The sequence below is a fragment of the Saccostrea cucullata genome, unplaced genomic scaffold (assembly GCF_032062105.1).
Source record: "Saccostrea cucullata isolate Sc308-1 unplaced genomic scaffold, CSIRO_AGI_Scuc_v1 ctg272, whole genome shotgun sequence".
NCBI classification, from domain to species: Eukaryota; Metazoa; Mollusca; class Bivalvia; order Ostreida; family Ostreidae; genus Saccostrea; species Saccostrea cuccullata.
Window position 1 is genome coordinate 377190 of NW_026938795.1, and position 13156 is coordinate 390345.

Below are 13156 nucleotides of genomic sequence, written 5' to 3' on the forward strand. Positions count from 1 at the left end.
GACCGGAACCATAACATTTCACAAATCTCACATGACTGGCAAACAGCCCACTCTTTATTGTCATATTAAATGTTTACCTTCATCAGCATGCTTGTGATTCCTCAACAACATGCATGTCGATTTTGAAAAGAATTTGGCATCGAAAATGAATCAAGGCCTAAATTATCAATATCACTTATAACCAGTGGGTAGCTAACCAGAGAGTATTATGATTAAGTATATCTGTAAAATTCTTTGTTTATAACATTTGTATATCCTTTAAGATGTAAAGAAATCATTCAAGACGAAAAGAAAATATTTATTATTTTTACTGTGTTTCTATGATATATAATTTAGTAAATGTTGAATAGATCAATAAATATTTGCCAGTATCTTCATGTGTCAGTAGGTTTTTTTTGTCCCCCGCTTGAAAAGTGGGGGATATTAATTTGGGTTTGTCCGTCCGTCCGTCCGTCTTTCTGTCTGTCTGTAACGCTTTCGTTTCCACACGATATCTCGAGAACCCTTTGAGCTTTTGCAATGAAATTTAGCATAGCAACTCCCTATGGACTAAAGAAGACCCCTATTGATTTTGAGGTCAAAAGGTCAAAGGTCAAGGTCATAAATAAGCAAATTCTGTCTGTTAAAACACTTTCGTTTCCACACGATATCTCTAGAACCATTTGAGCTATCGCAATGAAATTTTACATAACAACTCCCTGTGGCCTAAAGAAGACCCCTATTGATTTTGAGGTCAAAAGGTCAAAGTTCAAGGTCGTAAATTTATACATTCTGTCTGTGTGTAATACTATCATTTCCGGGCGATATTTCAAGAAGATTTTGAGCTTATGCAATGTAATTTTATACAAAACTCCCTAGGACGTCTCTCGCCCCTCTCAAGGTGCCCCGCCCCGTTTGTTTTATTAGTATTTATAGTATTACATGTCGCTATTTTTAGCGCAGGGGCATGAGGAGAGTTATTGCGTATAAAACAGGTTCTCGGCGGACTTTATGTTCTTATTACATCTATTATAACTGTTTAATAAAGGCTAAATAAATCAAACACCATGGATTGTGTAAAATTTTGAGAATACCCAACATGAAAACATGAATATATACATGTATGTGACTTCAGTTCTGCATATACTTCAATTGTGAAAAGCGACGCCGTGGTCTAGTGGTATGTCTCTGGCTTCTAGTGTGAGAGGTCCCGGGATCGAATCTCGGTCGAACCTTTTTTTTTTTCTTTTTTTTTAAATACTTTTTTTTTTACTAAATGATAGTATTCAGCATGTGAAATGAAAAATTTTTGAGGTTATAAAATCATTACAGTGTGATAAATATTCCATATAAAAAAATCTTCTATACACATAATAAAGAATAAGCAATCAAATCTTTATATGCATATTGACATACATGTATTTTATTTCCTTCAGTATACATGTATACATTTAATAATTCTACAAATTCAGTCAGGGGGAGCCGACTTTTTCCCTAAGCGGGGGACACGAATTCTCTGAATTAGCTTGTTATTTATTGTTTAAATTAAATAATTAGGTTTTTCCACTTACTAATGTAATAGACATAAAATGCATGAAATATATGGAGATAACGAACAGTATTCAAGATCAAAAGTCCATAAAACAATACAAAATACAAGTAGAGCAAACACGGACCTCCAAAACATCATCTATAAATATCATCTATTAAGAAGTTAAGTCGAGATTTGGAAGTTTGGTGAAGACGGATGAAACAATTTTACAGTGACTTTTAGTAGTGTACATGTGATCAACTTCCATTGATTCTGTTTTTGCATTGCTTAAATTTACAAAGGCATTTGTAACAAAATAAACGTCAAATCTAAATACAAAAGAAAACCACGTACCTGTTTTAATGAAATAAAAAAAAAAACCTCATCGATTTCACAGGATAATCCCTGTCAAACTATTTTTTTTATTCACTGCTCTTCAAATCTCAATAAAAAGATAAGTCGAAATGTTTAAGCTTACATTGCAGATACTTGCCTATATACCCAATTATTTTTTTTTTTTTTACCTTTTTTACCAGTAAGTGATTTTTTTTAAATTTCATCATACCTTAAATTATACGGGTGTGCTTTGAAATGAAATAAGAAGCTTTTGGTGCCAATTAAAATATATGATTAGCAAATTTAAACCAATTATTTAACACTAAAATTTATACACTTTTTATCACTTGGTTTGTCAAAAGTTACCATTTTGAATATGTTTCTGAAGTATTGTGTCGACTTTCAATGAAAATGTTTCAACTTCTTAACGTAAAAAAAAGTTAAGAGGCTCTTTTTTTCAAAACGATACGACTATACCATTTACCATAGAAAATGAAGACTCACATTAAAATGTAAACAAGATTTATGTCTAGATTGGTAGTGTAAGAAAATATCACACGTCAACATTCTGATATAGCCATTATCGTTTTGAACTTATATTTTCTTTAAAGACATACATTTATTTCAAATAAAGAAATTGGGAGCCAAATGGTCATTATTTTAATAGGAGATGTATTTTTTTTAAGTTCAATTCAATCCAATGTCAGTCAATTCTCTTGACCTGGTTTGTTCCTTCAAATCGTCTACAAATATTAGTAATATTCTTAATCACAAAAGGGTTCACTATTCTAATATGCTTCAAGCTGAAGTCCATGTCTTCTATTTCTTACCAATATTAATGGACTATTGCTGTCAAACTTTTTAATTGCCAAAGAAAAAAATCCACAGTGATTAAATATCTAACACTTCCAATGTGATCTTGTTATTCATCAAACTACAGCTTTTTAAAAAAAATATTACCTCATCACAAGAATATGGTGATAAATTATAAATTTGCAGTCCAAGGTTTGGGTCTGCAAACTAATTTGACAAAGTAAACCTAACATATCTCTTGTGACAGTCGAAGTTTTTATATAACAAAAAACAGCATTAGTCCTGTTACCTATCATTACTTACTATGTGAAAATAGTTCATAATATAGAACCTTAAATCACTGACATTTATATATCAAAATGGCCTAATTTAGGGAACTGCGAACTTTCAACTTCATAATTTCAAAAAATATTCTGAATTCTGTGGAGGATTACGCCAAACAATGAACGGATAATCAGACGATGTAACACCTCTAATACTGTGCATTTGAACTCCCGTTAATTTTTTTGTACTGACTATTGTAACAAAAACATTTGTAATTAAGTATATTAAATAAACGGATGTAACAAAATAATTCAATCTCAAAAATTAAACTGTACAAATTTTAAAGCAAAGCAAACACATGTCTCCAAAGAAAAATTAGAGGTGGAATAAGTTGCCATGAAGGAATTAATATCCGCTCACAACCGGTCACACCCGCTGTACATGTGTGCTCCTTCTCGTGGTCGGGAAATAACAAAAAAAAAAATCCGTTGACAATTCAGTTTTTAAATTATGGTCTAACAACGCCAGTAAGCATTTGACTCCATGATAAATTGTATTTGCTGACAAGGTCATTGCATCGACCATAGGACTTACGGGATAATGTATTTAAACAACAAAACTTGAACTCACATCTAAATTTTAAAAAAAAATAGTCTAAGTATACCTGTTAATAGAAAAAGATCGCACAGATTGATTCCTGCTAAGATGGTTTCATTGTAAAATCTGGAGTCTCTGTTTCATTGTTCTCTCTTCAAAACTCTAGTTTTATAGATAGTTCAAATATTTAATACCGTCATTACAGACACGTGCACAAATAGCCAATTATATTTAACCAGTAAGTTATAAGTATTTGAATTTCACCGTGCCGTAAATTACACGGGTGAGAACTTCAAAGAAGTAAAAAGATTTTGGTGCCTATTAAGATATATGATTAGTAAATTTAATTTCATGGTTTGACGCTATAATGTATACACTTTTATTACTTGAGATGTCAAAAGTTACCATTTAAAATATTACATGTTTTCTAAATGAATTAGCCGTATTTCAAAGAAAACAAATTTCAATGAATTTTTTTTTTGTTAGAAAGTACAACTTTACGATACGTAGTATTTGATCATTCATTCAGCTTTTAAACTAATAAAATGTAAAGAAACTTCGTGTCTACCAAAATATTTTGTCAAGTCTCCATTACGAGAAAGAATTATAAGTATTTTATGTAAGATCTTGATTAAAGTTACCCGATATAACTTGTTCTTTGTAATATTTGTTAATGTTCTAGAATATGGCAGCATTGTTTGGGATAATTGCTCACAAGAACTTTCAAATCTTTCAGAAAATATTCAAGTAGAAGCTGCCCGAATAAAATAACAGGACTTAGGAAAAACTCATCTAGAAATGTTCTGTATTTAGAATTAGGTTAGGAACCATTAAATAAGAGAAGGGAAAGACAATAACTTTTGTTATTCTATAGAACTGTGTATGGTATAGCCCCTCTCTATTTACAAAAAATGGCCCTACCTTTTATGCCACCAAATCATGGTTACAATCTTAGAAATATTAATAATTTTAATTTTGTCATACCTCAAGCAAGGAAGTCTCATATTTCAACAGTTTTCTGCCTTCTACTATTCAGTTATGGAACAATTTACCACTAGAAACAAAATGTATTGAATCTTATTCAAAATTTAAGAATGTTCTCAAGAAACCTACTGTAGATAAAATAAAGGATGTCAAGATCTTTAGTTATGGCTGTCGCAAGGAAAACACTCTACATTGTCAACTAAGAAATGAATCTAGTAATTTAAATGCTCACCTGTATTATCAGTATCTAAGTGAAATAGCATCTTGTACTAAGTGCGGATATCTGAACGAGGATAACTATCATTTTTTTTCTTAGGATGCCCTGCTTATAATAATCAGAGAATGATACTTTTTGAAAATCTTCAGAGTGTACTAGAATTAAAAACTATTTCTCCTGATCAAATTCTGAATACTTTGCTATTTAGTGATAGGCAAATACCTTTTAAAATTATTATTTATTCTGTTTTGCTGTTTGTTTGCACTCTCTCATTTTCTTGTCATTATATTGTATATAGCGAGTATACATACTTAGTAATAATTCTTCTGTAAAATTTAATTTATTTTTTCCACTTTGTTTTCCCACGATCAGGGAAGTATGTTTAATTTTATGTTTACCATTAATTATATTTTCTGGATAAAACTAAGAAAGAATTCAGAAATGTGCTTGTACGTATATTTGCTTACTGATTTGTAGTACATGTAGATTTTATTAGATAAAGTCATTCCTAGGTTCTAACAGGTGTTGGTTTTCGGGGAAATGGGGGAGGGATGATAAGAATGAAGAAGAAAAGAATTAATTTGTTTGAATGGTTTCTAAATCAAAACAAAATACTCGTTTTTCGCAAAATAGTTTTATTTTCAGTTGTTTGTCATTGCTTACTTACCTTTATTTTAGTGCAGAATTCTTAGGTCAAAATGTATATACACAAGAGTACCAAAATAAAAGAAAATGTCATATTTCTTGTTTATTTTATCATAAAGGTATATTTTTTTCTTTGTTAAAATAAAGAGATAGTACGTTTCTTTCAAAAAAATATGAATTACGACATTTTCACACAAAGACTTTTTAAGATATTACCTGTTATGTATCGGAATTGTGAAAAATACCAATAAAAACGGGGTGATACTTACATTGTGCGCCTTTATAATTTTTAATGCGAAATAAATTTCAATGAATTTGCCTTCATTTTAAAGATACAAGTCATATAAATTGAATACATGTTGATTTCGAATGTGATTTTACATTTTTGGTTCTTTTTAACGCATATTTGGTGTACCTTTCAACAGGAATGTCTGAAAATAATCTATTTTTAGCATTTTACACTGTTTTTGCACGTGCTCCTATGTAAAAATAAGCATATAAAGGTATTATTTTTAATATCTAAAAATTAAGAGCAAGTGGTCAGGAAAGAAATATCAAGATTTTGAAAATTTCACACAAAGACTTTTCGGACATAGGTCCCCCCTTAAGACTATTTGATTCTCCTTTAGAAGAAGAGCTCCATATAAAAATATAAAAATGATCAAATTTTAAAACTAAAATTTATGAAATTTTTCTTCGCCAAATGATAGTTGACAGCTTATGATATCATATAAAAAAAAATTAAGTTATATCTGGTGGTTAATTTGTTGACATATCAAAAAAGTTAAGTTATATCTGGTGGTTAATTTGTTGACATATCAAAAATTAAGTTACATCTGGTGGTTAATTTGTTGACCCATAGCCTCCTTAAATTAAGTTATATCTGGTGGTTAATTTGTTGACCCCTAGTCTCCTTAATGACAAACATGATGACTTAAAACTTTTCAATCATCAAATTCCTTTATTTATGCAGCAATATACCATTATCACCAACATATGGGGAAGATATTTCACAATTGATTCTATACGCAAGAGCCTGCTCTAGATATAATTTCTTCAACGAAGTAAACTTTTATCAAGTTTATGAAACAAGAATATCAGCAGTCTCGTTTAAAGTCATCATTTCGTAAGTTCTATGGTCGATACGATAATTGTCAGCAAGTACAATTTATCATTAAGTCATACACTCACTGGCGTTTTTCATAATAATTGTTAAGCCATAAGTTACAAATTGAATTGATTACATCATTTACCGATCATTAAAAGGGGCACACGACAGGTATGCCTGGTCGACAGGGGTTGCTCAATTCTCCATGGCACCCGATCCCACCTTTGATGTTTTAGAGGTCTCTGTTTTCACTGCTCCTGATTTATATTGTTTGAATGAACACTGTTCTTTATATTCATTTTATAAGGAAAATTTGACACAATCAATCGAAAAAACAATAATTTATTATCTCAACATAAATGCACATAATGTACATATGATAATGATATTTAGTGCCATACGTATCAAAATTATATGTGAAAACATAATATTTTTAAGTTTTTTAAAAAAATCACATGGTAATTTAATATATATATCATTCTGGGGTCTTATTACTTGATAAACATTGATGCAGCAATGTCCAACAATTGTGCGTAGGTAATTCCTCGGCGAGGAGTCGTACATCAGATCAGGTGCCCCTGTATTAGAGTTAATCCCGTAAACAAATTCTAATTATAGAGTGTGACGAAGACAGGAAAACATTTGTATTTCATTTAATGTATTTTAAAGAAATACTTATTCTATGAGCATGGAATAAAGTGCATTGTCATTGACGTTTGTTTAGAAAATTCCCAACTATACATCTTCGCTAGCCAAGGGTTTCCGATCCGATACCTACTCTACAACCCTTGGCAGATTTGGCTGAAATTTTTAGAACTCGCGCAAACGAATTTGATTGGATGCGAAGTCCGAGTCTACGCAAGGTTTTTACTAATCGACGATTTTCGGTTGAATTAAAGTCTGTTCGTGTTTTATGCAAAATAAGAGTAATATTTACATGGGATGAAAGTTAGGACGTGATATATGCTTAAAAAACAAGGGATTAATTAATTTGATTTTTTTTCTTTTAATTATATATGTTTTCAAGAATTATTGAAAGGACCACATATGTCCGTGTTCCGCATTTTAGGTGCATCAATTTAAGCCAATCAAATGCCACGGCTCATTGATAATAATTGATTCGGCAACAAGTAGAAAGTGGTGTCAAACTCTTGACTAAAAATCCACGAAGAACGATATTTTCTACCACTTTTGAGGTGTGCCCACTGCCCACAGCTGTATGAAGTTGTTTGGATATATTCCACATCAAATTGCATGGAGGTCGACATATTGTTTCAAACGTCATATTGATTACGTATGTTACAGCTATTTTCATTGGACAAATATTAAAGATTTAACTCAATTACGGCGATAGGCGGCGCAATCAAAGTTCCCGTTTGAAAGCAGCATATCCGGAAAGTTGAACTATAATACGCTTCGTTTATCTAACTTAAGGTATTTGATTTGTCTCAAAGAGGCTTCACATATTTTTCGCTCGTAAATTTAATTTGGCCGCAGGAAAGCAGCATTACCCAGTTGAACACTCTGACAAAAGCCTTTGATTGCCCCAAAAGCAATCGGTCCGATTTGAAATGCATCCATCTGCAAGTTATCTTTCTTTAAAATACCGGTATATAAAAGAACTGGATACATGTACAAATGTTTAGGTAAAGTATTAATTATTCGTTTCGAAAAAGGAATTAATTCATACAGAGAAAAGTAGGTATTTTAGAACAATGTCCAAATCATGTTATCAAATACCTTGTTATGAAAAACAAAATATAAAAAAGAATAGATAACTTAAACATGTTGCTCTTGTGGTATGATATAGCCTCATTTTCGGCAATTTGTGGAAGTGCTTTGAGTTTTGGACACTCCTTTGAATCGTCCTGGTCATTGCTTGTTATGGCCACGTACCGAATCTCCTCACTATCGTTATCTACATAAAGTTTACCATAGCTGCTTATGATGGTGGCTCTGAAAAATAAACAAAAGTAAAATATGAGGGAGAACTAACTGGCATATGCACCTTAAAACATCGAAATATCAATTAAGAATATGACTGATTTGCAAAGGATTATATTTTAATGAAATGAAATATGGAAACAAACAGTCATCAACTTCAAAGTCCATTTAATGAAATATGCAGATAAAACGTAAAGTATCTGAGCTCGAAAGTTCATTTAATATTACAAAATGGGAACGGATCAAACTCAGACCTCCATAACATCAGAGGTGGGATCAGATGCATGGAGTAGTAACTATCCCATGCCAACTATTCACATCCGCCATTGTCATGTTAGGGAAAAAAGGACACATTCGTGAAAAAACTCAGTGTGTAAATAATGGCCCAACAACCATTATGAACAAGTTCAGTCGATATCTGACTTAATGAAAATTTATATTTACTGATAAGATCGTTGTGTTTACCATAGAACTAACGGCAAGATGATACTCTTGCTTCATCAATATGTTTAGAAAATATTCATACGTAGAACATGCTCTTCTGTATCGAATCAACTAACTTTAAGATATATAAATTTGATATGCAGTTGACAAAGGTTTGTTGCTGCATAAGTAAGGGAATTTGACCATTGAAAAGTTAAAGTCATCACGTTTATCATAAAGTTTTATTGTAAGCAAACTAATAACGTCTTTTTCTAGTAAAAGATCCAAATATGAAACAGATTTGCCAGACTCTGTGTCAGTCTGTGGTATCTTATATTTCAAGCTCAAATCGTGTCGACATTAAAATGGATATAACTATTTTTAATTGATAATACGTCGTCGATATATCTGAATGTCGAGTTGAAGGCCAAAGCAAGTATTTTCTTCTTTTCAAGTAAAAGATTTTGAAGACATTCTGCTACATATGAATAAAAAATAAGTCTGCTAATAACGGTGCGCAATTGGTACCCATGAGAATTAGATTGTTGTAAGATCTGGTCTCCAAACACTTCACACATAGATATTCTCAATCAGAAACTCGAGCATCTTTTTTATATCAACTTCAAAGTTTTTGTGTGTACAATCAAAATTTTTTAATAAAGTAATTTTGCAAATGATCAATGACAAGGTAAGTAAATTTACGAGTTCCATTTTCATTTAAAAAAAAAAAAAAAAAAAGCAGCTGTCGATGATATCAAAAGGCCTGGGACCCGTTTTACAAAAGTACTTACGACTTAAGACCAAAGTTAATTCTTTATATAACTTTTTAATTAACATTATATAGAAAATTATTCTAAACCTTTCAAAAGGAATGTTGTAAGATACTTTTACACAAACATTTTCTCAGAGAATTATTAATTTTGCAAAATTTTACAATCAATTTATACGGCGCCGCTGGAGGGCCAGGTAAAAAAATATTTTTATTTGTTCGGACAAATTAGAAATTCGTTCGGACGAATAAGAAATTTGTTTGGACAAATAAGTTATTTGTTCGGACAAATTAGATATTTGTTCGGACAAATTAGAAATTTTCGGACGAATTAATTTGTTCGGAAATTAGATAGACAGTACGGCGCCGCTGGAGGACCAGGTAAAAAAATATTTTCGTCCGAACAAATAACTAATTCGTCCAAAAGGAACAAATATCTAAATTGTCCGAACAAATAACTTATTTGTCCAAACAAATTTCTTATTCGTCCGAACGAATTTCTAATTTGTCCGGAATAGTTGTTTATCCGAACGAATATTTGTCTGAACAAATAAAAATATTTTTTTTACCGGGCCCTCCAGCGGCGCCGTAGTTTATATAGTCGAAAAGTCATGAGTTTTTATTTTGTTGGTTTTGGAAAGAATTTATGATTTCAAATGTTCCAAAAGTTCGTTCGAATTTTTGACATCCATATCTGATTTACACCACTTCTCGAATACATTGTTGAACGGTACTCTTCAAGTTCCTCCTTTACCACTGTTAATATCTTTGTGAGAAGTAAAACAAGAGGCTTGGTAGAACGTTTACTGAATCCGATATGTATCTTTGTTTGTAAGAATTTTTATGTAGTTTCGGAATCATGATGATTTATTCGGATAATTTACATTCATTAAAACAGTTCAAACTAGAAGCAGAACAAACAAGGACCTCTTAAAATTAAGTAGTGTGTGTATCCCAGTATTTTCGATACGCTAGAGCACGTGTACAAAGTAGAAATATTGTTTAAATTCAACATTTCGCAAATCCTATGGTCAACAATATGTTATTAAAATTAATTGAATTAAATGTCTTCAATATTCACATTCTACAATATATGACCAACACTATTTCAGCAATTACAGTCTATAATTAAATTAAATGAATTTCATACATATTTTTAGGCCATTATATTCCCAACGAGTGCTTTTTAACATTTAAGATTTGAAATCAAATTTGGAATCTGAACGAGTGATTTTTCCATTTACTGGCCTCGGCACACGGAGGCGGGTGTGAACGGTCGACAGAGGGCGCTTACTCCTCTATGGCACCTAATCCTATCGACCTTGTATTAAGAAGTCAGTTTTTGCTCTTTTCCCGATTTGTTTTGTTTCAACGAATTTCATTTCATATGACTCCTATTTGGCGCCAAACACAGTAGCCTTGGAAGGCTGCAAATTTTGACATGCATTCTGCACTTCTGGTTATTGAGCAACATGTTATCTTATTTGTACCAACACTCACCGATACGGTCCGTTCTCGCCGAGAACGTAGTAGATAGTGTAGTGGATATACAAACAAATAAAGTAATGGTGAACTCCTTAAACTGCGATTCTAGACCAAAAAAACTTGAACCACTTCGCCATTCGGAAGACTGCGTATAAGGTGTCTCCCGTACCCTTACATGAATATTGAAGACATTTAAACTAAATTTTTAAGAATATAGTTCTGACCGAGACATTGACGTTTTAATTTTGTCAAAACAGTCTGGATAATTCTCGGGTTTTGGCAGTGTGTGTTCTGTTCTGCTTCCCTCGACAAAATTAAAATGTCAATGTCTTCGTTTTCTATGCATGCAGATTCATTTTTAGCCTTTATATTTGAAATTTAATAACTAGATATTCTCCATTTTCAAGAATAAAATTCGAACGTCGAGCTGTTAAAATCTTTGAGGGGTTAAAATGTAAATGGATCATAAATTAGGTCTCCAAAATTTTAACTGTATTACAAATTTTGATATAAAATTCCTGTATTCAAAAGTGCCCTACATATATAAGATTTAAGATGAATTTTATTGTATTGTGTGCTTTGATTGTCGATGGAGATTGTGAATTTTCCATACTTGTTAAATGGAGAGGAACCAAACTCGATGCCCAGTTAACGCTGTTTCCAAACAACATGGGTCTTTGATTTAATTGGGGTAAATATTATTACCATCAAATGTACTTTAGACCACAAAACAACTTCCTTCACAACTAAACGAAAGCTAAAAAGTATAAAATGTTTTTTATATACAATTAAAGCAGTTTTTCGGGTGTAGATAAGCTTTTAAATGGAAGGAGATCTTTGAATTTAGGGAGGGTGTTTTTTTTTGCTTTCAAAACAAATATTTCAAAAAATACTAAAAAAAAATACAGGAGATATCTTATTCAAGTTTATCTTTAAAATATATCAGCGACACTATTGACAATTTATAGTTTGATTTAATCTCCTATGCATCTTTATATGGCAAACAAGACGATTTCTACCTAAAGAGCGAGACGTACTAATGAAATGCAAAATACAATTTGCTGTAACTGATGATCCAAGTTTATACAAAATACGAATAGTTCCCAAACACTGCACTACATCAAAATAAGCTTCCACTTAAATGCAGTATAGATACGTATATTTTCATATATTTACATTTCCAATGTTTTTGTCCGAGATAAAATTAAAAAGAAGGTAAAATGAAGAACAATATCATTGGAAAATCTTCAAGCCCTCCCCGAAACCTAGCAATAATATTTTTTTTTTATTGTTTAATCTCATATCAAATGTTAAATACCTAAATTTCAACTTTCTCTTGGTGTTGGCAATGATAAAATTGACTTCTATTTTTCCTTGATAAGGTTTACCAGTCCAGTGTTTGGTTATAACCGCGCCCTGAAATAGGAAGAGACAAAAGGTGAGCAAATCCGCACACCAGTATATAGCGATAGACATCCTAAACTAGTAAAAATGTAACACAGAATCAAGATTCTTCACATGTCTTGGTGAGTTACCTTTGGATTTCTTCTGCAGTTGAGAAATTTGAAGTAATCATTTCCGACAATCATTTCGAACTCTCCCACGTTGTGATCGACATCCGGTCCCTCACATCCGCTCAACCTGGGCTGTAATAGTACTCCTATTATCGGGCTGGTTGTCTTGTTTTCTACACTTACTGCAAGAAAATAAAAAAAGACAGTATTCTTAGATGAATAGAATGGTCCTCTTTAAGGTTATAAAAAGAGACAATTTGAAAATTAAATTCGTTTTGAACCTTCAAACGCTAATTTAATTTTACTCTCATCAAGCTTTTAAGTAAATTGGTATAAACAGTTTTGTTTCGATTTAAAATGTGACCATATTTGGACAACTTATTTTTATACCCTGAATGTGATGCATTGCTTCATGGTAAATTGTGTCACTAACAGCGACTTTAAATAGGTTTTTGTCCTTCCTCGGGGGTGATCGTAACATAGAGGGAAGCATAGTTCGGCACTCCTTGTCTGTGTTCCTAAACGGGAAGCTTCCATTGCCTCTTTG

General features: G+C 31.8%; 1 protein-coding gene across 1 annotated transcript; it reads right to left on the minus strand.

Moving 5' to 3' along the window:
• Window positions 1–7947: 7947 nt before the first annotated feature.
• LOC134251294 (uncharacterized) lies at window positions 7948–13156 on the minus strand. The gene is made up of 4 exons (XM_062733687.1): window positions 13000–13156; window positions 12631–12791; window positions 12414–12511; window positions 7948–8430 (listed from the first exon to the last, which is right to left on the minus strand). The coding sequence occupies exons 1-4, from the start codon at window positions 13100–13102 to the stop codon at window positions 8199–8201; spliced, it is 594 nt and encodes a 197-aa protein (XP_062589671.1). The 5' UTR covers window positions 13103–13156; the 3' UTR covers window positions 7948–8198.